At 42.4% G+C, this 23286-nt stretch overlaps 1 protein-coding gene across 1 annotated transcript; it reads left to right on the top strand.

Annotated features, from left to right (window-relative positions):
* Window positions 1-12354: 12354 nt before the first annotated feature.
* Window positions 12355-22512, top strand: LOC110520207 (ras-related protein M-Ras). The gene is made up of 6 exons (XM_021597360.2): window positions 12355-12676; window positions 17574-17791; window positions 18061-18214; window positions 18528-18627; window positions 19263-19342; window positions 19841-22512. The coding sequence occupies exons 2-6, from the start codon at window positions 17596-17598 to the stop codon at window positions 19938-19940; spliced, it is 630 nt and encodes a 209-aa protein (XP_021453035.1). The 5' UTR covers window positions 12355-12676; window positions 17574-17595; the 3' UTR covers window positions 19941-22512.
* The last annotated feature ends 774 nt before the right edge of the window (window positions 22513-23286 follow it).

Genomic DNA, 23286 nt, shown 5'->3' with positions numbered 1-23286 from the left:
GGGGCCTTCCACTCCACTTTCTATTCTGGTTAGAGCCAGTTAGCGCTGTTCTGTGAAGGGAGTATTACACAGTGTTGTACAATATCTTCAGTTCCTTGGCAATTCCGTGGCAATGGAATAGCCTTAATTTTTCATAACAAGAATAGACTGACGAGTTTCAGAAGAAAGTTCTTTGTTTCTCGCCATTTTGAGCCTGTAATCAAAGCCACAAATGCTGATGCGCCAGATACTCAACTTGTCTAAAGAAGGACAGTTTTATTGCTTCTTTAATCAGGACAACAGTTTTCAGCTGTGCTAACATAATTGCAAAAAGGTTTTCTAATGATCAATTAGCCTTTTAAAATGATCAACTTGGATTAGCTAACACAACGTGCCATTGGAACACACGAGTAATGGTTTCTGATAATGGGGCTCTGTACACCTATGAATATTTTCCATAAAAAATCTGCCGTTTCCAGCTACAATAGTTATTTATAACATTAACAATGTCTACACTGTATTTATGATACTGTACATTTGATGTTGTTTTAATGGACAAACAAATGTGCTTTTCTTTAAAAAACAAGGACATTTCTTAGTGACCCCAAACTTTTGAACAGTAGTGTATGTACACAAAAAGAGCAAGAGGCTATGATCCACTCCAAGAGAGAAAGCGCCTCTGTCTCCAAGGCAACTGGCACTAGCAGCAATGTGGGAATCTCCCGTCCCTTGAAAAGAGAACAGTCAAAAGAAGCAGGTTACCCATTCCCATTAAGCATGCTGGTATTAGAATGGTTTTTGTGTTCCTCACACAAAGGTCTCTAGATCTTTACCCTGCTCTTTGCTCCAGTGGTCTTAAGACCAGAGCTCTACATTACAGCCTCTTTCTAGTCTACCAGGCCAACATTAATATGGACACCAGATCACCTTAAGACCACATCTTTCTCATAATCCCCTTTTCATTAAACTGAACGAGGTCACTAAGCAACAGGGAGCACATGCGAGCAGGGCAGATGGAGTAAGATGTGTTTTAATCAGTGGGGGCTGCTGAGGGGTGGACAGCTCATAATAATGGCTGGAATGGAGTCAGTGGAGTGGTGTCAACCACATGGAAACCACGTCTTTGATGTGTATGATACCATTTCATTGACTCCATTCCAGCCATTATTATGAGCTTGTCCTCCCCTCAGCAGCCTCCACTGATTTTAATGATCGGCGAAAGAAGCTCTGGCTGCCACGGTGACAAATGTAAAGGCTGTTAAATGGTGTTATTGTGAAGGGTGTCAAATGCAGTGTGTCAAATTTAGATTAGAATTATCCAGGGGAGGCTAGTGGTAACCTTTGGAGCTCTCCCTAATTTGATTATGGATTTTCTGTATCTATTAAGCCTTTACTTTTCAGTTGGATGTTTGTAGCCTACATCAAAAGGTCAAAACACCAGTGGATGGAAAGCTTTTGACTAATCTAAATCCTACTGCTAATGATCTGACTAATCATTTAATGCAGTCGAGAAATATTATGCACACCAATGTATGTAGAACGCTTACAGGTGTTGGGAAAGTTACTGAACACCATGGGTTATTATGGGTCTAACTTGAAACACAAACCAATCAATAAAATATTGAGAAGCCCCTGACTGCAGTTCGGTGGCGGACTCAATGAGGGCGGAGTCAAATGCGTTTAACCCGAACCCTTCCCGTCTCCTTCAAGGTCACCCAAGACACGTCAACGAACGCGAATCTTGCCATGGCGCCGACAGAGATGGCCGCCTCGCTTCGTGTTCCTAGGAAACTATGCAGTTTTTTGTTTTTTTACGTGTTATTTCTTACATTAGTACCCCAGGTCATCTTAGGTTTCATTACATACAGTCGAGAAGAACTACTGAATATAAGATCAACGTCAACTCACCATCAGTACAACCAAGAATATGATTTTCGCGAAGCGGATTCTGTGTTCTGCCTTTCAACCAGGACAACGGAATGGATCCCAGCCGGCGACCCAAAAAAACGACTCCATAAAAGAGGGAAACGAGGCGGTCTTCTGGTCACACTCCGGAGACGGGCACATCGTGCACCACTCCCTAGCATTCTTCTCGCCAATGTCCAGTCTCTTGACAACAAGGTTGATGAAATCCGAGCAAGGGTAGCATTCCAGAGGGACATCAGAGACTGTAACGTTCTTTGCTTCACGGAAACATGGCTCACTGGAGAGACGCTATCGGAGGCGGTGCAGCCAGCGGGTTTCTCCACGCATCGCGCCGACAGAAACAAACATCTTTCTGGTAAGAAGAGGGGCGGAGGCGTATGCCTTATGGCTAACGAGACGTGGTGTGATCACAGAAACATACAGGAACTCAAATCCTTCTGTTCACCTGATTTAGAATTCCTCACAATCAAATGTCGACCGCATTATCCACCAAGAGAATTCTCTTCGATTATAATCACAGCCGTATATATTCCCCCCCAAGCAGACACATCGATGGCTCTGAACAAACTTTATTTGACTTTTTGCAAACTGGAATCCATACATCCTGAGGCTGCATTCATTATAGCTGGGGATTTTAACAAGGCTAGTCTGAAAACAAGACCCCCTAAATTGTATCAGCATATCGATTGCGCAACCAGGGCTGGAAAAACCGTGGATCATTGTTATTCTAACTTCCGCGACGCATATAAGGCCCTGCCCCGCCCTCCTTTCGGAAAAGCTGACCACGACTCCATTTTGCTGATCCCTGCCTACAGACAGAAACTAAAACAAGAAGCTCCCACGCTGAGGTCTGTCCAACGTTGGTCCGACCAAGCTGATTCCACACTCCAAGACTGCTTCCATCACGTGGACTGGGATATGTTTCGTATTGCGTCAGATAACAACATTGACGAATACGCTGATTCGGTGTGCAAGTTCATTAGAATGTGCGTTGAAGATGTCGTTCCCATAGCAACGATTAAAACATTCCCTTACCAGAAACCGTGGATTGATGGCAGCATTCGCGTGAAACTGAAAGCACGAACCACTGCTTTTAATCAGGGCAAGGTGACTGGTAACATGACCGAATACAAACAGTGCAGCTATTCCCTCCGCAAGGCTATCAAACAAGCTAAGCGTCAGTATAGAGACAAAGTAGAATCTCAATTCAACGGCTCAGACACAAGAGGTATGTGGCAGGGTCTACAGTCAATCACAGACTACAAGAAGAAAACCAGCCCAGTCACGGACCAGGATGTCTTGGTCCCAGGCAGACTAAATAACTTTTTTGCCCGCTTTGAGGACAATACAGTGCCACTGACATAGCCTGCAACGAAAACATGCAGACTCTCCTTCACTGCAGCCGAGGTGAGTAAAACATTTTAACGTGTTAACCCTCGCAAGGCTGCAGGCCCAGACGACATCCCCAGCCGCGCCCTCAGAGCATGCGCAGACCAGCTGGCCGGTGTGTTTACGGACATATTCAATCAATCCCTATACCAGTCTGCTGTTCCCACATGCTTCAAGAGGGCCACCATTGTTCCTGTTCCCAAGAAAGCTAAGGTAACTGAGCTAAACGACTACCGCCCCGTAGCACTCACTTCCGTCATCATGAAGTGCTTTGAGAGACTAGTCAAGGACCATATCACCTCCACCCTACCTGACACCCTAGACCCACTCCAATTTGCTTACTGCCCAAATAGGTCCACAGACGATGCAATCTCAACCACACTGCACACTGCCCTAACCCATCTGGACAAGAGGAATACCTATGTGAGAATGCTGTTCATCGACTACAGCTCGGCATTCAACACCATAGTACCCTCCAAGCTCGTCATCAAGCTCGAGACCCTGGGTCTCGACAACGCCCTGTGCAACTGGGTACTGGACTTCCTGACGTGCCGCCCCCAGGTGGTGAGGGTAGGCAACAACATCTCCACCCCGCTGATCCTCAACACTGGGGCCCCACAAGGGTGCATTCTGAGCCCTCTCCTGTACTCCCTGTTCACCCACGACTGCGTGGCCACGCACGCCTCCAACTCAATCATCAAGTTTGCGGACGACACAACAGTGGTAGGCTTGATTACCAACAACGACGAGACGGCCTACAGGGAGGAGGTGAGGGCCCTCGGAGTGTGGTGTCAGGAAAATAACCTCACACTCAATGTCAACAAAACTAAGGAGATGATTGTGGACTTCAGGAAACAGCAGAGGGAACACCCCCCTATCCACATCGATGGAACAGTAGTGGAGAGGGTAGTAAGTTTTAAGTTCCTCGGCATACACATCACAGACAAACTGAATTGGTCCACTCACACAGACAGCATCGTGAAGAAGGCGCAGCAGCGCCTCTTCAACCTCTGGAGGCTGAAGAAATTCGGCTTGTCACCAAAAGCACTCACAAACTTCTACAGATGCACAATCGAGAGCATCCTGGCGGGCTGTATCACCGCCTGGTACGGCAACTGCTCCGCCCACAACCGTAAGGCTCTCCAGAGGGTAGTGAGACTGCCTGCCCTCCAGGACACCTACACCACCCAATGTTACAGGAAGGCCATAAAGATCATCAAGGACAACAACCACCCGAGCCACTGCCTGTTCACCCCGGTATCATCCAGTAGGCGAGGTCAGTACAGGTGCATCAAAGCTGGGACCGAGAGACTGAAAAATAGCTTCTATCTCAAGGCCATCAGACTGTTAAACAGCCATCACTAACATTGAGTGGCTGCTGCCAACACACTGACTCAACTCCAGCCACTTTAATAATATAATATAATATAATGTTTACATACCCTACATTATTCATCTCATATGTGTACTGTACTCAATATCATCTACTGCATCCTTATGTAATACATGTATCACTGGCCACTTTAACTATGCCACTTTGTTTACATACTCATCTCATATGTATATACTGTACTCGATACCATCTACTGTATCTTGCCTATGCTGCTCTGTACCATCACTCATCCATATATCTTTATGTACATATTCTTTATCCCCTTACACTGTGCATAAGACAGTAGTTTTGGAATTGTTAGTTAGATTACTTGTTGGTTATTACTGCATTGTTGGAACTAGAAGCACAAGCATTTCGCTACACTCGCATTAACATCTGCTAACCATGTGTATGTGACAAATAAAATTTGATTTGATTTGAATCTGAATCGAACCTAACGTACATGGATAAAAATATAAACCTTGGAAGTGAGGCGGTCATTATGCATAATGTGCTTTGTAATATTCATGTTATACTAGTGCAATGGTATTTTTTTTATATAACCAACTACCGGACCGATGTTAGCATAGTGTTACTTAGCACCCATTTGCACATGAGCTAGCAAATTGCTTACAATGAATCTGACCGTGGATTTTCTGTGTTTCTTCAATGTATGCCTTGTTGTGTTTGGCTGGCTCTAAATGTGCATCGTTGATGCCGACGGCCATTCCCTAAGTTACACATAGCGAGTCTACACAGCCTACACATAGTATATATAATAATGAAATTAAATGCCTATTGCTTATCTAATTATCATGTGTTTTATATCTATGCTTATTTTCTTTGATGTATAGAGACACATTAGTGTGTTATTGGAGGGCGAGAGTCCCAAAATTTAAAAATGCTGCAGCAGTCAACTTCATTACTGCCCCTTCTGCAGATATAAGGCTATGGTCAACAACCACATCAAAGGTCATGCTTCAGTGAGGCACAGAGGTAATATTTATTTCTTTGTTTATTGAATATATTTGCCGTTCACGTTTTTTGATTTGCCCTATTTTTTCAGTTACATCAGTGCATTTAGTTTAATTTTGTAACATGTTACTTTACTGTTATTCCTTTCTTTCAGAGTTCACAATCATAAGGTGTGGCTTCAGTTGTAGAAATGTGACACACTTTCATTGTTGTTATTGCACAGCATCAATAATCAACAGAGCACAGTTTCTGAAGCACCTGACATACCATCAGCATCCAGTGGCCCCTCAAGAGCACCTAGAGGTCCTTAAACAGTCCCCAGAGGCCCCTCAAGAGCACCCAGAGGCCCTTAAACAGTCCCCAGAGGCCCCTCAAGAGCACCCAGAGGCCCTTAAAGAGCAACCAGTAGCATCTACTGCATTCCATATACCTCAGATACGGCTCCCTAAATCACCTGGTCCCAACATACATGGCAACTCAAGAAAAGTCATTGTAACTTCTCCACACTGCAAACTGAAGTTAAATAAGAAAAACTTCAAAACACATTGACGAAGAAAGTATACACATTGCTTTAAAATGGTGTCCAAGGAAATATTTTTGGCATGTGAGCGCATTAATGTGAGAAATGGTGTGTTTGCAGTCGAAAATACATTTCCTGGTCCAGCAACACCCATACATGTTGTGAAAAATACTTGGGGACCCACACAGAAATTGAGGTGTGAGGTTGACCAATGTCGTCCCAATGCTGACTTTGCTTTAAGGTGTAGGATGCTGCCTTTTGAATGTCAGCATATATGTTGCTTATTGTACTGCCCACGTGCAGGCAACACAACAGTGACTTTGACAGAGGAGGCCTTGGTGACAATGGTCGAGAATAAATGGTTTATTGAGGAGCGCAAGGCGTCAACGTGAGGCAGATACTGAGGGTGTGCCCCTGTCTGTCCAGCTGACTGTTGGTGGACCATCGACAAAAATTCACATTTTGGTGTACGAGCCGAAACTGTCTTATTATAGTAGGCTTGGAAGGGTTGTGACAGCTTATGATAGTAAGCAGAACAGCTGGCATTGTCCTTGTTCAAAAGCAAGGCATTCTCGCATACATAAAGCAATTGATAAATGGCACCTCTTTGTAACAAAAAGGCAACTGTTTAGGAGGGTGAAAACCACAGAAGAGAGAAACCTTCCACCTCAGCACACCACAGAACAGGGTACAAGTGAAGCGAAAGAGGAGAATTATCCACCAAGTGCTAAAGGTGTTGCATGGATGGTGAACTACCTCATGACAAATAAAAAACTACCTGCTGAACTCCCCCAGGCTGTCATACAACAGTCAAGAGATGGAAAGATATCGAGTGGCTTTCCGAAGCACCTGATCCCAAAAGAGGCCAGATGCAAGGAGTGTGATTTCGTACTCAGTGACCCTCTACTGATCACTGCAAAAGGGAGGATTCTGATGACCACAGGTGTAGTTGAAGGTCAGTAATATCCTAGTTCTTTCATTGATTCTAACTTCTAACATCCTTATGATCAAACAGTATGATCAAACAGTACATTGAAAATTAGAGCTCTCAGTTCATGTTTTCCTTCTTAATAGCCTACTCACCCTCTCATGCCAAATAATACCAAACAGATCATTTTAATGACTTATTGAGTAGTTATAGATATCACTGAAAACCCCTTTAGTAATAGTGGCTTTTGTTTGCATGGTGGTATTGTGAAAGTGTGGTGTAATTTGTCTTGATCGCCCAATGAGGCACTATTAATATTTATTCTTCCTTTTTCTTCAAGGAAGCAGATGTTCTTCTAAGGGACACCCTAGAGGCAGCAAGGTGGTGCGAGCGCCAAACATTTAAAGGCACTGTTTCCCTAACTAGTGTAATTGGGATGGACCGGGAAGACCGCATTACAACCCTTAAAGAACTACGGTGAAGAGCGGATGAAGAGGAAAATATTCTCCTCAAGGAACCATTCATGTTCCCGTTCCAGTTACAGAGAGATTATGAGAAGTTCTGTGTGGAGGCAGTTGACAAAAAGAAAATGACTGTCTTTGCCTCTTGAGGAGCAGGAGTGAAGCCATTTTTGAGTGGTCAAACCTTGTTTTTGTCTGCTGTGTTAATTGTTTCAGTTGTTAATTGTGTTATGTTGTTTAGTAAAGATGACGTGGAAGTCACCCGAGTCTCTGATCTCTGTACTGGAGCTGGTATAACTTCATGTACAAAGCACATTCAGCTTGCCAGTATGTCTATATGGTATAGTCTGTCTCCATTCTCATGAGGAAAGCAAATAGCATTATAAATCAGGATAGGTAGTAACTGTATATATATGCTCAATTAAATAATATAATTACAAAGTTATAACATTTATCAACACAATTTTAACAGTACATGACATACGTAACAAGTCTGTTGTTCACTGGAACAATATCAGTAGCTTGTCTCAAATATAGCATGAAGCAAAAAGTGTTACAACACGTGCTGGTACCACTTTATATAATATTTCTTACGATCTTCAAAAATGAAATACGTTTGTATTCAACGTGTGATTTGCACAAACGTGTGTGTTTGTTTCCAGTGTGTGACTGCCAAACCTTAGATGGACAAAAAAACACCAGTGGGCGGGGTCAAATGTGAGTGGAGTCAAATGTTTGACTCCGCCCACATCGAGCCCCGCCCCGAACTGCACACTGCAGTCAGGGGTACTTGAAAATATCACCTCAATAAAGCATGATTTGTCCAAAGGGTCATGTTGTTAAAATCAATACAATTTTGTAAGTTAGCACAGTCTCAGAAATATGTCCCTCACACACACGTATGTAAAATTCAAATCAATAATCAAATTAAGATCACCTCTTGCTTCATCGGTTGAGCAATCAATCAGTTTGAGTGAAGATCAGTTGGTCAATCTAGCGCCCTTTGAACATGATTGCTTCCAAATAATTTACAGTCTATAGTGAACGTGTCCATTCGTTAAACAGGGAAACCATTCTTTGAGGTTTCCAAGACCTCTTTAGTCTCTGTCTTTTCATGATGTTGTTCCGAACATGGGTTCCCAGTATCAGAGCTGTCCAAGGGATTATTGTTTATGTTTTGTATTCATTTTCCAAAATGTTTTTATGACCAAAATCTCTTTCGAGGATAGAGAAGGGTGTAGTATCCTGTTATTATACACTGAGTGTGCAAAACATTAAAACACCTGCTCTTTCCATGGCATAGACTGACCAGGTGAATCCAGTTGAAAGCTACAGTATGATCCCTTATTGATGTTACTTGTTAAATCCACTTCAACCAGTCTAGATGAAGGGGAGGAGACAGGTTAAAGAATGATTTTTAAGCCTTGAGACAATTGAGACATGGATTGTGTGTATGTGAGCCATTCAGAGGGTGAATGGGGAAGACAAAATATTTAAATGCCTTTGAACAGGGTATGGAGGTATGTGCCAGGCGCACCGGTTTGTGTCAAGAACTGCAACACTGCTGGGTTTTTCGGTTTCCTGTTTTTCAAAAATGGTCTGTCACCCAGCCAACTTGACACAACTGTGGAAAGTATTGGAGTCAACATGAACCAGCATCCCTGTGGAACACTTTCAACACCTTATAGAGTCCATGCCCTGACGAATTGAGGCTGTTCTGAGGGCAAAAGGAAGACATTATGAAGGTGTTCTTAATGTTTTGTACACTCAGTGTATCTACTCATAATTACATAAGAATAAAGGAGAATGGCAGTTTACTGGAAAACAGAAAGTGTTGAATAGATAATTTGTTTCCGGTACGCCTGACAAGCACTAACGCAATTCACCATGCTGAGGGAAGGGAGGGGAGGCTTGAGTGAGCCCCCCCCCCCCCCCCCCCCCCCCCCCCTCACGCTTAACTAAAGAACATCAATATGAGATGTTCCAGGAACCGCTGCACACAGCAAGAGTGGGAGAGAGAGAGCTGTCCATTTCATTTCATGCCCATTAGCCACTGTAATGAGTCATGTAAAAGGCAGCAACAGCATCTAATGTATTACTTATTTATGAAGCCAATCCTGATATCAAGCAGCACAGCACCCTTACCCCATCAGATTATTCACAATCACATCGATCCTATCGCTGCCACCTTCCCTGCCACAGGTCTGCACCCCGCCATTAATAACCACTTAATGGTACAAATCTCTCTCTGTGTGTGTGTGTGTGTGTGTGTGTGTGTGTGTGTGTGTGTGTGTGTGTGTGTGTGTGTGTGTGTGTGTGTGTGTGTGTGTGTGTGTGTGTGTGTGTGTGTGTGTGTGTGTGTGTGTGTGTGTGTGTGTTTTACAGTTGAGCCCTAAGAAGGTGAAGCTCCATGGACTTTTAAGATAAAAATGTATAAAATATATTTTCAGTGATTTCTCTTTGATGACCAGCTCATGTTGGCCTTCTCTGAGAAAAAGCATGTTTGTAAACATGCCAATATCTGACCATATCTATTGTGATATTGGTGTATGTTTTTGTTGTAAGAAACAATTACTGCAATTTCAACAGCTCTAACATTGAAGATCAACTAACATTATAAATGCACACCACTCAACAGAATTGTGAGTAAAATATAGTATGTGTTACAGTGTGAATAGTGGCAGGAACATAATCTGATCTCCAATCAGTATTCCCAAGGTTTAGGGTGCTTATGTTCCCACATCTTGTTCACCTCGGGCTTTGTTTGTTTTTCATGTAGTGGACACAATATAAAACAATGCAGGGGATGAGATTGTAATTGCCCAGCCTAGGCACATGAATATGGTGCACAGAGGAACACAAGAGTGGCAGTCCTCATGGTAGAACAGACCCATATCTAGCTAGCCTCGCTCTCTTTCTCTCTCAAGGAGAAAGGGACCAGTCTGTATGTATCTGTAGAATCAATATACACTGAACAAAAATAGAAGCGCACCATGTAAAGTGTTGGTTCCATGTTTCATGAGCTGAAATAAAAGATCCCCCAACTGTTCCATACTCAGAAAAAGCTTATTTCTCTCAAATTTTGTGCACAAATGTATTTACCTCCGTGTTAGTGAGCATTTCTCCTTTGCCAAGATAATCCATCCACCTGACAGGTGTGGCATATCAAGAAGTTGATTAAAGAGAATGATAATTACACAGCTGGACCTTGTGCTGGGGACAATAAAAGGCCACCCTAAAAATGTTATGTGCAGTTTTTTCACACAACACAATGCCACAGATATCTCAAGTTTTGAGTGAGCATGCATTTGGCATGCTGACTGCCGGAATGTCCACCAGAGTTGTTGCCAGAGAATTTAATGTTAATTTCTCTACCATAAGCCGCATCCAATATCGTTTTAGAGAACTTGGCAATGCGTCCAACCACATCCGGGTTCTTCACCTGTGGGATTGTCTGAGACCAGACACCTCGGTCAGCTGATGAAACTGAGGAGTATTTATGTCTGTAATAAGGCCCTTTTGTGAGTAAAAACACATTCTGATTGGCTGGGCCTGGCTCCCAAGTTGGTGACCCTGGCTCCTAAGTGGGTGGACCTATGCTCTCCCAGGCCCACCCATGGTTGTGGATCTGCCCAGTCATGTGAAATCCATAGATTAGGGCCTTATTTATTTGTTTCAATTGACTGATTTCCTTACATGAACTGTAACTCTGTAAAATCGTTGAAATTGTTCCATGTTGCGTTTATATTTTTGTTCAGTATAGATGTTGTTTAGAGGAAGTATGGAGAGAAAAATATCATAATAAATTGTATCTGTTCTAGTTTACTGCCACCTCACACAAACACAGACATGCATATGCGCACATGCGCACACACACACACACACACACACACACACACACACACACACGCACACGCACACGCACACACACACATACACACTCTTGATTAATCTGATCCTATCACCTGACCTCTATTCTAGCTGAAACCCCATTATCGTCAAGCAGGCTATTTAGGCTGAAAGGCTATTTTGCCTTTTAAATAGGAAGTATACATGTACCTCTATTATTTGTTTCATGATCAGTGTAATCTGAGTCTCACATATGATTCACTTTATACATTTCATGTGATGCATTATGAGAGATCGTTAGTTGAGCCATAGGCTATAATTCATGAATTTAGCGATGGGTGCACCATATAAATATAATGAATTAGACTACTGATTGTAATTGCCACTAATCAAGTCTCATGGTCAATAAAATAATTACAAAAGCTATATTGATGTTCATTCGAAATGTCCTACTCAGAGACGCCACCTTAGAATTTAGACCAGGGATGGGTAACTTTGATGAGGGTGGGGGCCATAAAAAAATCTGAACTCATCATGAGGGGTAGCAGTGGCTTGCCGGTCTGCGTACCCACATCCGTACATACCCTAGCCCAAAGAGAAACTTGCGAGTAAAACATTTTAGCGGCCCACCTCTTGACAGTGGAGAGAACATTTTTTTTGTTTTAAAGTTTATTTCATGCAATTCTACACATTTTGACATGGGTCGGAGAAAAGATTTAGTAATTTTATAACTGAGAGAAGATTTTGTAGTTTATAACTAATTTCAAATAATTACTCATGTTGCCATGGGGCAGAGACAAACATTTTGGGGCTACAAAAAGGGCCCATTCCTGATTTAGACAAAAGTATGTCTTTAAACCAGTCTGGGGGGGCGTCGACAAAACGGAACAGTCCACTTTCTCAAAAAGGGGCATTCCAAAAAACAAATCAACTGATTTTGGCATTAGAAAAAAAAAAGTATATTCTTGTGAAGGCTTAAATGATTTTACATGTAGACTACATTTTTATTTCAGTCATGACATGATGAAGAAGGAAACAATTTTTAGCCAACAAGTGTCCACCCCTATGAGGCCGTTCTATTTTTAGTATCAGCTGTTGCAATATAAAGATTTGCTACATAGCGGATTGCATCGCGGTTATGTGAGGCGCATTCCGGTCACGAAGGTAAAATGATGGCAATGATTTGAGGTAACGGACAGAGAGAGGGATGAGGAATATTTGTGCGTGAAGTGGTTGCTGGAGCGTTATTTCACGGCAACGGATATCAAATAATATTGGTAAGTTATTGCTGAAATTGTCGTCGTTCGTTTTAGGCTGCCACTATATCGCAGCTACTTAAACATTATTGGTAAATCTTATCAAGTTTTGTACCATGCTTTGGTAAATATTTATCTAATTTGACTTGGGTTTTTGCAATTTAACTGTGGACTTAAATTCTTACAACATTGTAACATTGAGGGGCCTCTGATTCAAGAAATGGACGCCAATATTCCATTTGCGGAAATTGCTTGATGCAGCAAACTTCTCTAAAAGATTTGACATTCAAGAAGCAACAAAAATCCGTTATCCAAGGGCGGTAACTCAACAGCAGTTCCTATACATCACTGATTTAGTTAAACACATGAGAATAATCTTGTCAAGTTTTGTCAGGGAGGAAGTAAACCGTAGCCTAGTAGTGTTTAATCTACGTTCCATTAGAATTATCATAATTTGCAGGGAATGAAATGAAACATCACAAGAACAAACTCTATTGATACATTTAGCTACTTTGTTACAATGTTTATACTTCACGCTAGACTTTTCAACTAGGCATGTATGAATAGATGCATTATAATCATTACGGAATTTCTATTGAAGGATTCTTCAGGCTCCACATCATAGGATGAGGTCACCCTCCATTATGCAGCCTTCAATATATTCGTCCCTTTTAGAATCCAATTGAGTGGAAGGAGGACTTATACTCTCATCTCTAACATGTAGGCTCAACATTTCCAAGCAGTCCCATTACAAGTCAGAATGTTGAATAAACCTAATTTGGACTTACTTTACCTGTTGTGTTCTGATTTGTATTTTTTTCCTTATGTCAGAGGTGATCTGAGACAAAATATCCACAGGGAAGTGTTAGTAGCCTGATTTTCAATTTGCTGGTCAGTATATGGTTCTGTTCGTTTGCAAATCAGGGTTAAGTGTCTTGCTCAAGGGTAAGACACTTAACCTTATTTTTCACCTTGACAGCTGGTGTATTGAACAAGTGATCTTTTGGTTACTGGCCCAATGCTCTAACTGTTACCTTCTACTATTGTTTACATATTGTGCATCACGTGCAATGCATCAGGAGATTGAAAATGCAAACTGGAAATACAAGCTGACAGAGCCATATACAGACTGGTGCCCCAAGAAGTCAGGTTAATATGACTTTCCTGTGGACATTTTAGCTCCTGTTCTTACTGTCAAAAGGACCAACAGCACAGACAACTGGTAAAGTTTTAAAAATATCATTTTATTTAACATTCTGGCATGTAGACTTGTATCTTTTTTTAGGGTGACTTCTTTCATACTGAATAGCCATGGTGTAACCATGGTAACAGTCTGATGTATAAGGCAACCTTCAATAATAGCTACACATATTCATCTGACTATTAATAGCCTAGTGAAATCACCAGATAATTCTGCAACAAGAGTGGCATGATGGTGAAGCTTTTTCACTTGTTATTCAATCAAAGAAGTTCAAATGCCACTGAAGGTACTGCATTTTTAATTTAAACTTGATCAAAGCAGCTTGAACTCTTGTTTTGTTTTAGAGAAGCATGTTTATTGAGCCGTGTCAACCAAAGAACTCTCACAAGGTGTTACTGTATGAAATACAACATAAAGTTGACTGACCGCAGCCTGGTGAGGTAGGCCAACGTTGATTCACTGAAGAGGCATCTTATCTCAAGCCACAACCTACTCTTTACCAAGTTATGTACAGTCAGTCTTTTAGTAGCAAAATATGTTATCCATGATATCTGATCAGATGAAATGATGAGTTGACACACGTGGTCTAGAGTACCGAGCACAAAGCTGTCCAGTTCAGAGTACAGAGATGTCCATTATGTGATTGTGTACACTTGCAGTTGATGTGAAAGAAGCAGGGTAGTTGCCCAGAGGTGGTATGACTAGAGTGTGATGCTCCACACTGCCACGGAGTCATCACAGATGAAGCCCCATAATCTAGTGATCTCATTTGTATGCAGAATCTTGAGACCTCATGTACAGTCAACAGGACTTTAGTTGGCACCCTGGCCATTTAGTAGTAGGGGTGATGATGACACGCCCTTTACTGGACATCTAGGTATGTTTTCCTGTCTATAGGGCATTAGTCAGCACTCCCTTGGTCATTGTTCAGCCGTCAGCACCTAAGTGAGAATCCTAGATGAGCGAGACAGATCTGAGCTGGACTTGAGTGGTAAGAAATGGTATGTATTGGGTGATCAGCGGTACTTCAAATAAAATGTTATATGTGACATGCACCGAGTACAACAGTTGTAGACCTTACTGTGAAATGCTTACTTATAAGCCCTTAACCAACAATGCAGTTCAAGAAATGGTTAAGAAAATATTGACTAAATAAACATAAGTAAAAAAAGATATACAGAATCAGTCAAGTTTGGACACACCTATTCAAGTTTGTTATTATTTATATATATATATTTACTATTTTCTACATTGTAGAATAATAGTGAAGACATCAAAACTATGAAATAACACATGGAATCATGTAGGAAACAAAGTGTTAAACAAATGTAGCCACCTTTTGCAATGATGACAGCTTTGCACAAGCTTGGCCTACTCTCAACTAGCTTCACCTGGAACTCTTCACCTGGAAGGCTTTTTCAACAGTCTTGAAGGAGTTCCCACATGCTGAGCACCTGTTGGCTGCTTTTCCTTCACTCTGCGGTCCAACTCATTCCAAACCATCTCAATCTGGTTGGGTGATTGTGGAGGCCATTCATCTGATGCAGCTCTCCTTCTTGGTCAAATAGCCCTTACACAGCCTGAAGGTGTGTTGGATCATTGTCCTGTTGAAAACAAATGATAGTCCCATTAAGCGCAAACCAGATGGGATGGCGTACCGCTGCAGAATGCTGTGGTAGCCATGCTGGTTAAGTGTGCCTTGAATTCTAAATAAAGCACCCACCATCACACCACCTCCTCCATGCTTCACAGTAGGAACCACACATGTGGAGATCATCCCTTCACCTATTCTGCATCTCACAAAGACACCGCGGTTGGAACCAAAATTCTAACGTTTGGATTCGTCTGACCAAAGGACAGATTTCCACCAGTTTAATGTCTCGCTCGTGTTTCTTGGCCCAAGCAAGTCTATTCTTCTTATTGGTGTACTTTAGTAGTGGTTTCTTTGCAGCAATTTGAAAATGAAGGTCTGACTCACACAGTCTCCTCTGAACAGTTGATGTTGAGATGTGTCTTACTTGAACTCTATGAATAATTTATTTGGGCTGCAATTTCTGAGGCTGGTAACTCTGAGGCTGAACTTTTACCAAATAGGGTTATCTTCTGTATACCAACCCTACCTTGTCACAACACAACTGATTGACCCACATGCATTTTGAGATAATAAACAGTGAGTAGCAGCAGTGTTAAAAACAAAGTGTGAGGGGGTGTCAATGCAATCGTGTGGGTGGCCGTTTGATTAATTGTTCAGCCGTCTTATGGCTTAGGTGTAAAAGCTGTTAAGGAGCCTTTTGGACCTAGACTTGGCGCTCCGCTTGCCGTGCGGAAGCAGAGAGAAAGGCCCAGTCACCCAAGTCATAGACCAGTGACGTGACAATTTTTTGGGGGCCTTCATCTGACTGGTGAAGTGGTACAGTATGTTTTGCAGGCTGTTCCCTCTAGCTAGCTGTTCCCTCGTGAGGGAGGCAGGGAGCTCCTACAGTATATCCTTCTCCAGGGTTCTGACTGGGTCGCTTGAGGAAGGAAATGTCTTTCCTTCCCTCTATTGTGTTGAGCAGGAAGGTGGCAGTGCTGCCGTCACCAGCTGACAGCTGTTTCCTGCGGCCCACTGCCATGTTCTCTACCCACTGCCTGGGCTGAGCCAAGGCTGTGTTCTCTGAATGCATGCACAGCCTGTCCTCTACCCTTAGCCTGTCCTCCTATGCAGCTTGAGGTCAGGCATGTTCAAAGACAATCAAGCATATTCCCTCACGCTATCCTGCTGTTGGAGAAAGTTCTAACACTTTTAATGGTTGGGGATGACCACCACCACAGTCTGTGCTGTTTTTCAAGCTAGTTGTCCTCAGTTTGCTTTTCCTTGTTTATCAACCACTCTCTTTGTGGCTTGACATGCCTTGTGAAAGCTGTTGCCTTTTGCCAATACAGCATTGGGTTCATGAAAGAAATTGCTGTAATGTGTCCATGTTTTTGAAGGACCAGGTTCTTACTAAATCGCAGTAGAAAAACAGCCATTTTAAATAAAGTGTGAGATGGGAAAACGTTGTCAGGCAACAGAATATTAAACCAATCTGTTCAGTGAATCTGAATCTGGAGTAGTTTTTGTGGAAGCTGGTGAAATTGCACCATCACAGTTCCTTTAGAGGCCATTCTTTCAGAGAAGTCAGCCTTTTTTCTTTTTTTTCCCCGAAAGCCATAATTACAAAGCACAGTAATCAATATGTCTAGACCGTATTTCCCCTGCTCATAATGGTGCTGGGAGTGTGGTTGGTGCCCCATGCTATTCTGGCCGTCTCATAAGGAGAAAACGGAATAGCTTACATAATGGGAGGGAGAGCCTCGCCGTTACACCACTGACTGACTGGCTGGCTATGTAAGGCACTTCCTCATACAGACAGCCAATCAGTGACCAGGGGGTTTTCTCCAGCTCAGTCATATACAGTAAACTAATTTATATCTAAAAGGCTCTGCTGCTCCAGGTGTTTGGGTTATTACAGTATTATTACACACGTTACATCTATTTCCTATTCTTTACTACAGCACTTTCGGCAAGCCCTTCTAGCTGAGATTGACTGAGGTGTCGATAGCTAGCTGATCTTTCTCTGAGGGACTGGTGTGTGATGCATGGTTCTGTGTACTCTGGTCTCCCTGGCTATGAATTAGCAGCAGCAGTCTCATACTCCTCATCTCTCTCTCCCTCCCTCTCCTGCTGTGTTCCAGGTATAGCCAGCTGCCTGTTGCCATGGCAACCAGCAGCGCGGTGCCTAGCGACAACCTCCTCACGTACAAGCTGGTGGTGGTGGGGGATGGTGGAGTGGGGAAGAGCGCGCTCACCATCCAGTTTTTTCAGAAGATCTTTGTGTCTGACTATGACCCCACCATCGAGGACTCCTACCTGAAACACACAGAGATAGATGGACAGTGGGCCATCCTGGACGGTATGGAGACATTTTCTCACTGTCTCTCTGGGTTAGGAAGGGCTGGTGTCCTTTATCAATTATGTTTAGGATTTTAATGAAACATACTGTTGTGGCACAGTATTCCCATATAGTTTCACAGATTTAGACCTATACAATATGTGCATTTGTTTGCATTTGATAGCTTGTAGCTTTTCCAACCAATCATATGAAAACAAGCAAGAAGTTGATTCACAGTAGCGTCTTGTAAAACCTGTAACACTGGTACCTGTATGTGTGTAATTGCACAGTGCTGGATACAGCAGGCCAAGAGGAGTTCAGTGCTATGAGGGAACAGTACATGAGGACGGGGGATGGCTTCCTCATCGTGTTCTCTGTGACAGACAAGGCCAGCTTTGAACATGTGGACCGCTTCCACCAGCTCATCCTCAGGGTCAAAGACAGGTGAGGCCCAGCTCTTGATAATGATGCGTGCCTTATGGGCCAGACACCTACAGGAGACTGCTGCTACTGTAACGAATGCCTCCGACTGAGTTGTCTGCCGCAATCTTTTGTGTGTTCCCTCTAACACTCTCACTGTTCAAGGGTTCATCTACACATGCTTTTCTTTTTTGTATCTCATGTTCACGACAAAGTTAATCCAATGTTTTCATTCCAGTCAGGTTGTCAGCTGTGTAATGGTGTAACTGTACACATGTTATGTTGAATGAGATGCATCTGCCCTTAAGTCCTTCTCCTTCCCTCTGCTCTCCTTCAGGGAGGCCTTCCCCATGGTGCTGGTGGCCAATAAGGTGGACTTGGTTCACCTCCGCAAAATCACCAGCGACCAGGGGCAGGAAATGGCTGCCAAACACAATGTGAGTACAGTGTCAGCTCAGACAAGGAGTGGGGCAGCTTGATGTCTGAATCCTTTGTTTTGAATATCTTGTTGGATGCAGTACAGTGTCCAAATTGATTAATGTACTCTTGATTATGTCTGAATGGATAATTTTGGCCAGTCTTTCATGGTCAGGAAAAAGTCTGGGCCATAGTTGAACCTGTAGAAGCCCTTTCCCCACTGCTGTTGTCAGTGACTGGGGTTGTTTTATGGGCTGTGTGTTCTGGGCTGCTGTCCCTGGGAGAGAGTTTTTTGGGTGCAGGGCGGGCAGGCAGGGATGCTGACTCAGTTAGCTACAGGGTGTGATATAGGCCTCTGGGGAAAGATTGCACGGAGGCTCTGTGGTGGGGTGGGGGAATCACAAATATAGCCAAGCTTGGCATTTACTGTTTTAGAACAGTGTAGGAGTGTATGAAATTGGGTTTGCAGATCTAAGCTTACATTTTGTTTTTACTTGCAAAATTCGCATCTCTTGTTATGAGCCAGAAAAGCATCATTAGTATTTGTGTATACCTTGTAGCACTAGCAAAGTCAGAGACTATTCCATTTTTTTGCTTGTGTACTTATGTCATTTTCCTGAATGTTTGATCAATGTGTTTGTTTGTTTTTTCACAGATCACGTACATTGAGACAAGTGCCAAGGATCCCCCTATGAATGTGGACAAGGCGTTTCATGAACTAGTCAGGGTTATAAGGTCAGCCAAACTACTAGACTTGAAGGCTATGTTTAAGAATTGATCATTATATTGGAATCAATACATGCTTGAATAATAGAGAACCACCATTCTGGTTTCCCTTTGCAAATATACTGTATATGGCATGAATGCCAGCAAAAGTCTGTTAAAGGGTTGGGGGAAAACTATAGCTATGTCCTGAATGAACAGACATGTAATTTCAGAGGAATCCAGTCTGTGTTGATGTTCGGTGTGGTCATATCCTGCTGGAGGGCCCACTCATCTGTTTGTCAGGCATTTAGAGTGTACCACATAAAGACTTTGAGGCCCTCTAGCCAAGCAGCAAGACTATCTGATTTTAACCCTCACGCTCCCTTCTCTTGTCCTGTCCTTCTCTTGTCTACTCCTTCCTTTACATACCCTCCTTTCCTACAAATGTTCTTCTTTTTCTACACCCTCTTTCTCCCCCATCTCTTCTCTCTATTTTGCTCTGTCTTTCTCTCTCTTCCTCCTGTGCAGGCAGCAGATCCCAGAGAGGAGCCTGAAGAAGAAGAAGAAGATGAAGTGGCGAGGAGAACGATCTACGGGTTCTCACAAAGTCCACTGTGTCATCTTGTGATGGTGTCGCCGCTGCTAGCAATGATATTAGAGAGAACTGCGGACTGGCAGTAACCAACAACTGGAGGGGGAATTGGGGGAGATAAGGAACTGACTGTTGACTGTTACGGTGTCAAAGAAAATCCCTCACTCCAAGGCATGGCCAAGTGGGGTCTTACAGGGGCATCATTGTCTGCCCGCTTCCCCTGATTGGTCAGAAAAAAGCACTCCCGGAAGAGCTCCTTATGAACTGACTGATTTCCAGACAGTGCAGTGATGATGCTCTCCATGGAAGTAGAGGTGGACATCAAGGTATTCTCCTGGGTGGGGAGATGTGACGTTAGATGTTGTTAGGGACCTATGATCTGAGTGTTTGTGTTGTGGTTGTAAGTTCTCCATGGTGTTGAATGTTAAATTCTGAAATGATAAAGAGGATGATTATGAAGTATATTCTATCTGCACTAGCCACAGGCATAAGAGGATTTGGCTTTGGGGTCCTGAAGAGAAGTGGGAGGATGTGGCTGTTAGTACTTTTTATTAAATTTTTTCTGGTGGGGAATCTGGCTTGAGGGGATCAGTTACTCCAAGCAACAATATGTTAGAGTTCTCTGTCTGATAGGGAGTATTTAATACCTAATGAAATGGCTTGTACTGTTAAAGCACTAAACAAAAAAAACTTTGGGGCTTGTTCATCTGGGGTGTATTCATAACGCCAATTCTGTTGCAAACTCCAAACGGAAAACCTTTGCACGAAAACTAGACTTTCTATTGGACAAATTCAGGTAGGTCCCTCCCTGTTTTGTTCAGTTTGCTTGTTTTGGTTCTTAAATGGTAAATGATTTCCATTGAAAAATGTAATGAATACACCCCTGGTTAGAAATTTGCCCTTGAATGAAGGAAGTACCTTTGCACTTTGAATAGATTTTGACTTTCATATCTGCATGTGTGGAAAAATTGCAATGATGAAAGGGAAGACATTATAGAAATTGACTCAATGTGGAAAAACTGAGCTTAACATAATTATGTCAATACCATGTAGCTCATTTGCTTGTCTCATGTCGGTTGGACAGAACAGTTTATACCAGTGGAGGCTGCTGAGGGGAGGACGGCTCATAATAATGGCTGGAACGATGCATATGGAATGGCATCAAACACACTGAAACCATGTATTTAATACTATGCCGTTCCAGCCATTACAACATGCCTGTTCTCCCCAATTAAGTTGCCACCAACCTCTTGTGTTTTATGCTCTCAGCCCTGGGTTGTGTTCAGTAGGGCACACTGTAGAAAAACAGTTTGCAATGGAAAACTAAAATTGACATTTCTTATTGAAGTCCAAGTAATCAATCCACGTTTCAGTACATTTTCATCTGGTACCTACTGAACATAATCCTGGAGTGATCCTGCTGTACTTCACCCAGAGGTACAGTGAAAGTTCTACTTCCCAGGGTATGAAGCAACAGACATGGTGTCTTTGGCAGTATTTTACAAAAAAAAAGAGGTCTGAAGAAATCAATGATATTGTATCAAGTATGTTTGATACTTTTTTATTATTGATCTGAATTTCTTGTGTTTTTTAAAATAATTAATAATTTATTACTGTACCTGTTACCTCAACATGATGTATTATAACTGGCTGTGTCTGACTGAGCTAGAGGAAGATGAGGCACAAAACAATGGCCACTGCCTTTCTTTCTAGCTTCCTTCAGGGTTTCAATAATGAATAAAGAAATACAGTATTGTGAATTCAATGATACTATCTCTGACTGTGTGTCTGTATGTGTTCTTGGCTTACTTAACCTCGGAACCAAAAAAACTTTTACAAGAGATTGTGGTTGCACCCCAAATTTGCCCTGGACGAACGTAATGCACTGTATAGGGGATTGGGTGCCATTTGGGACTTTATTCACACTGTCTTTACATGTATGTTCTGTGTAGTGATGACCATAACTAATATCAGCCGTCAAACCATTGACTGTTAGGCGCTAAGTGTCCTGCTGTTGAAGTAGACTGTTTTATAATGATCTGTAAAATATGTATTATGATGTGCCTAAAGCAGGTAGCCCAGTGGTTAGTGTTGGGCCAGTAACCGAAAGGTCGACTCCCCGAGCTGACAAGGTAAAAATGTGTGTTTCTGCCCCTGAGCAAGGCAGTTAACCCACCTTTCCCTGGGCGCTGAAGACATGGATGTCGATAATGGCAGCACCTCTGATTCAGAGGGGTTGGGTTAAATGCGGAAGACACATTTCAGTTGAAGGCATTCAGTTGTACAACTAACTAGCTATCCCCCTTTCCATAATAACAGCCTTCAGAGGTGCTTGTTCAGCAGGAGCCCCTGATATTAATCATGTTGCTGGGTCAGTAGAATGCTGTATTTCAAAATATTGATCTCTCCACCCACCATGGAATAGATACAGCCTCTAGAGCTAAAACGGATCCGATTAGAAAATTAATGTCCTTGTCATCAGACTCCAATGAAAAGATTGAGTGTCACTTTCTTTTAAACTCTCACTGCAAAGATATCCTTGACTTTCTGGGTGATAGTGTGTTCTATGTTCATTTGATATGCAAAGGAATTAAAATGTTATTGTACATATGCTGTGCTGCTCATTTTTTGGATGCACCCTAGAGAGTTGTGTTAAGAACTTATCTCACTCGGATAAGATATGCCTGCATCAAGGCTGTATCTTGCACTGTTATAGAACGTGCAGAATCTTCATATAGAATTGTATTGTGTAGAACAGACATTAGGGGATAATGTAAAATATAATGCATATGACATATCTGTAAAGTCTAGAATGTTGCGCCATCCTGAATGAGCCTCAGCTTTCTTTTACTTCTGCTAGTCAGTGCTTTTATTGTTAGCAACAAGCCTACTTCTCATAGCCTGAGGTTCCGTCCCGAATGGCATCCTATACTGTACCAATGGAGGCTGCTGAGGGGAGGACGGCGCATAATAATGGCTGGAAAAGAGTAAATGAAATGGAAACAAACACATGGAAACCACGTGTTTTATGTATTTGATACCATTCCACCAATTCAGATCCAGAACTACTGTTACCCTTGACAAAGATTAGCAAAAAATACCATAAAATAAATAATGCAAATGCTGAGCTTTTATTAATTTTTATACATGTGTATACAGTGCCTTGCGAAAGTATTCGGCCCCCTTGAACTTTGCGACCTTTTGCCACATTTCAGGCTTCAAACATAAAGATATAAAACTGTATTTTTTTGTGAAGAATCAACAACAAGTGGGACACAATCATGAAGGGGAACGACATTTATTGGATATTTCAAACGTTTTTAACAAATCAAAAACTGAAAAATTGGCCGTGCAAAATTATTCAGCCCCTTTACTTTCAGTG

The sequence above is a fragment of the Oncorhynchus mykiss genome, chromosome 3 (genome assembly GCF_013265735.2).
Source record: "Oncorhynchus mykiss isolate Arlee chromosome 3, USDA_OmykA_1.1, whole genome shotgun sequence".
In the NCBI taxonomy this organism is placed as follows: Eukaryota; Metazoa; Chordata; class Actinopteri; order Salmoniformes; family Salmonidae; genus Oncorhynchus; species Oncorhynchus mykiss.
The sequence above is the reverse complement of the archived record's forward strand: the minus strand, read 5'-3'. Positions and strand labels throughout refer to the sequence as shown.

Coding starts and splice junctions, on each gene's coding strand:
- LOC110520207 (XM_021597360.2), top strand. CDS start 17,596: ATGGCAACCAGCAGCGCGGTGCCTAGCGACAACCTCCTCACGTACAAG. Junction 18,215..18,527: donor ATCCTCAGGGTCAAAGACAG/GTGAGGCCCAGC, acceptor GCTCTCCTTCAG/GGAGGCCTTCCCCATGGTGC. Junction 19,343..19,840: donor GAACTAGTCAGGGTTATAAG/GTCAGCCAAACT, acceptor CCTCCTGTGCAG/GCAGCAGATCCCAGAGAGGA.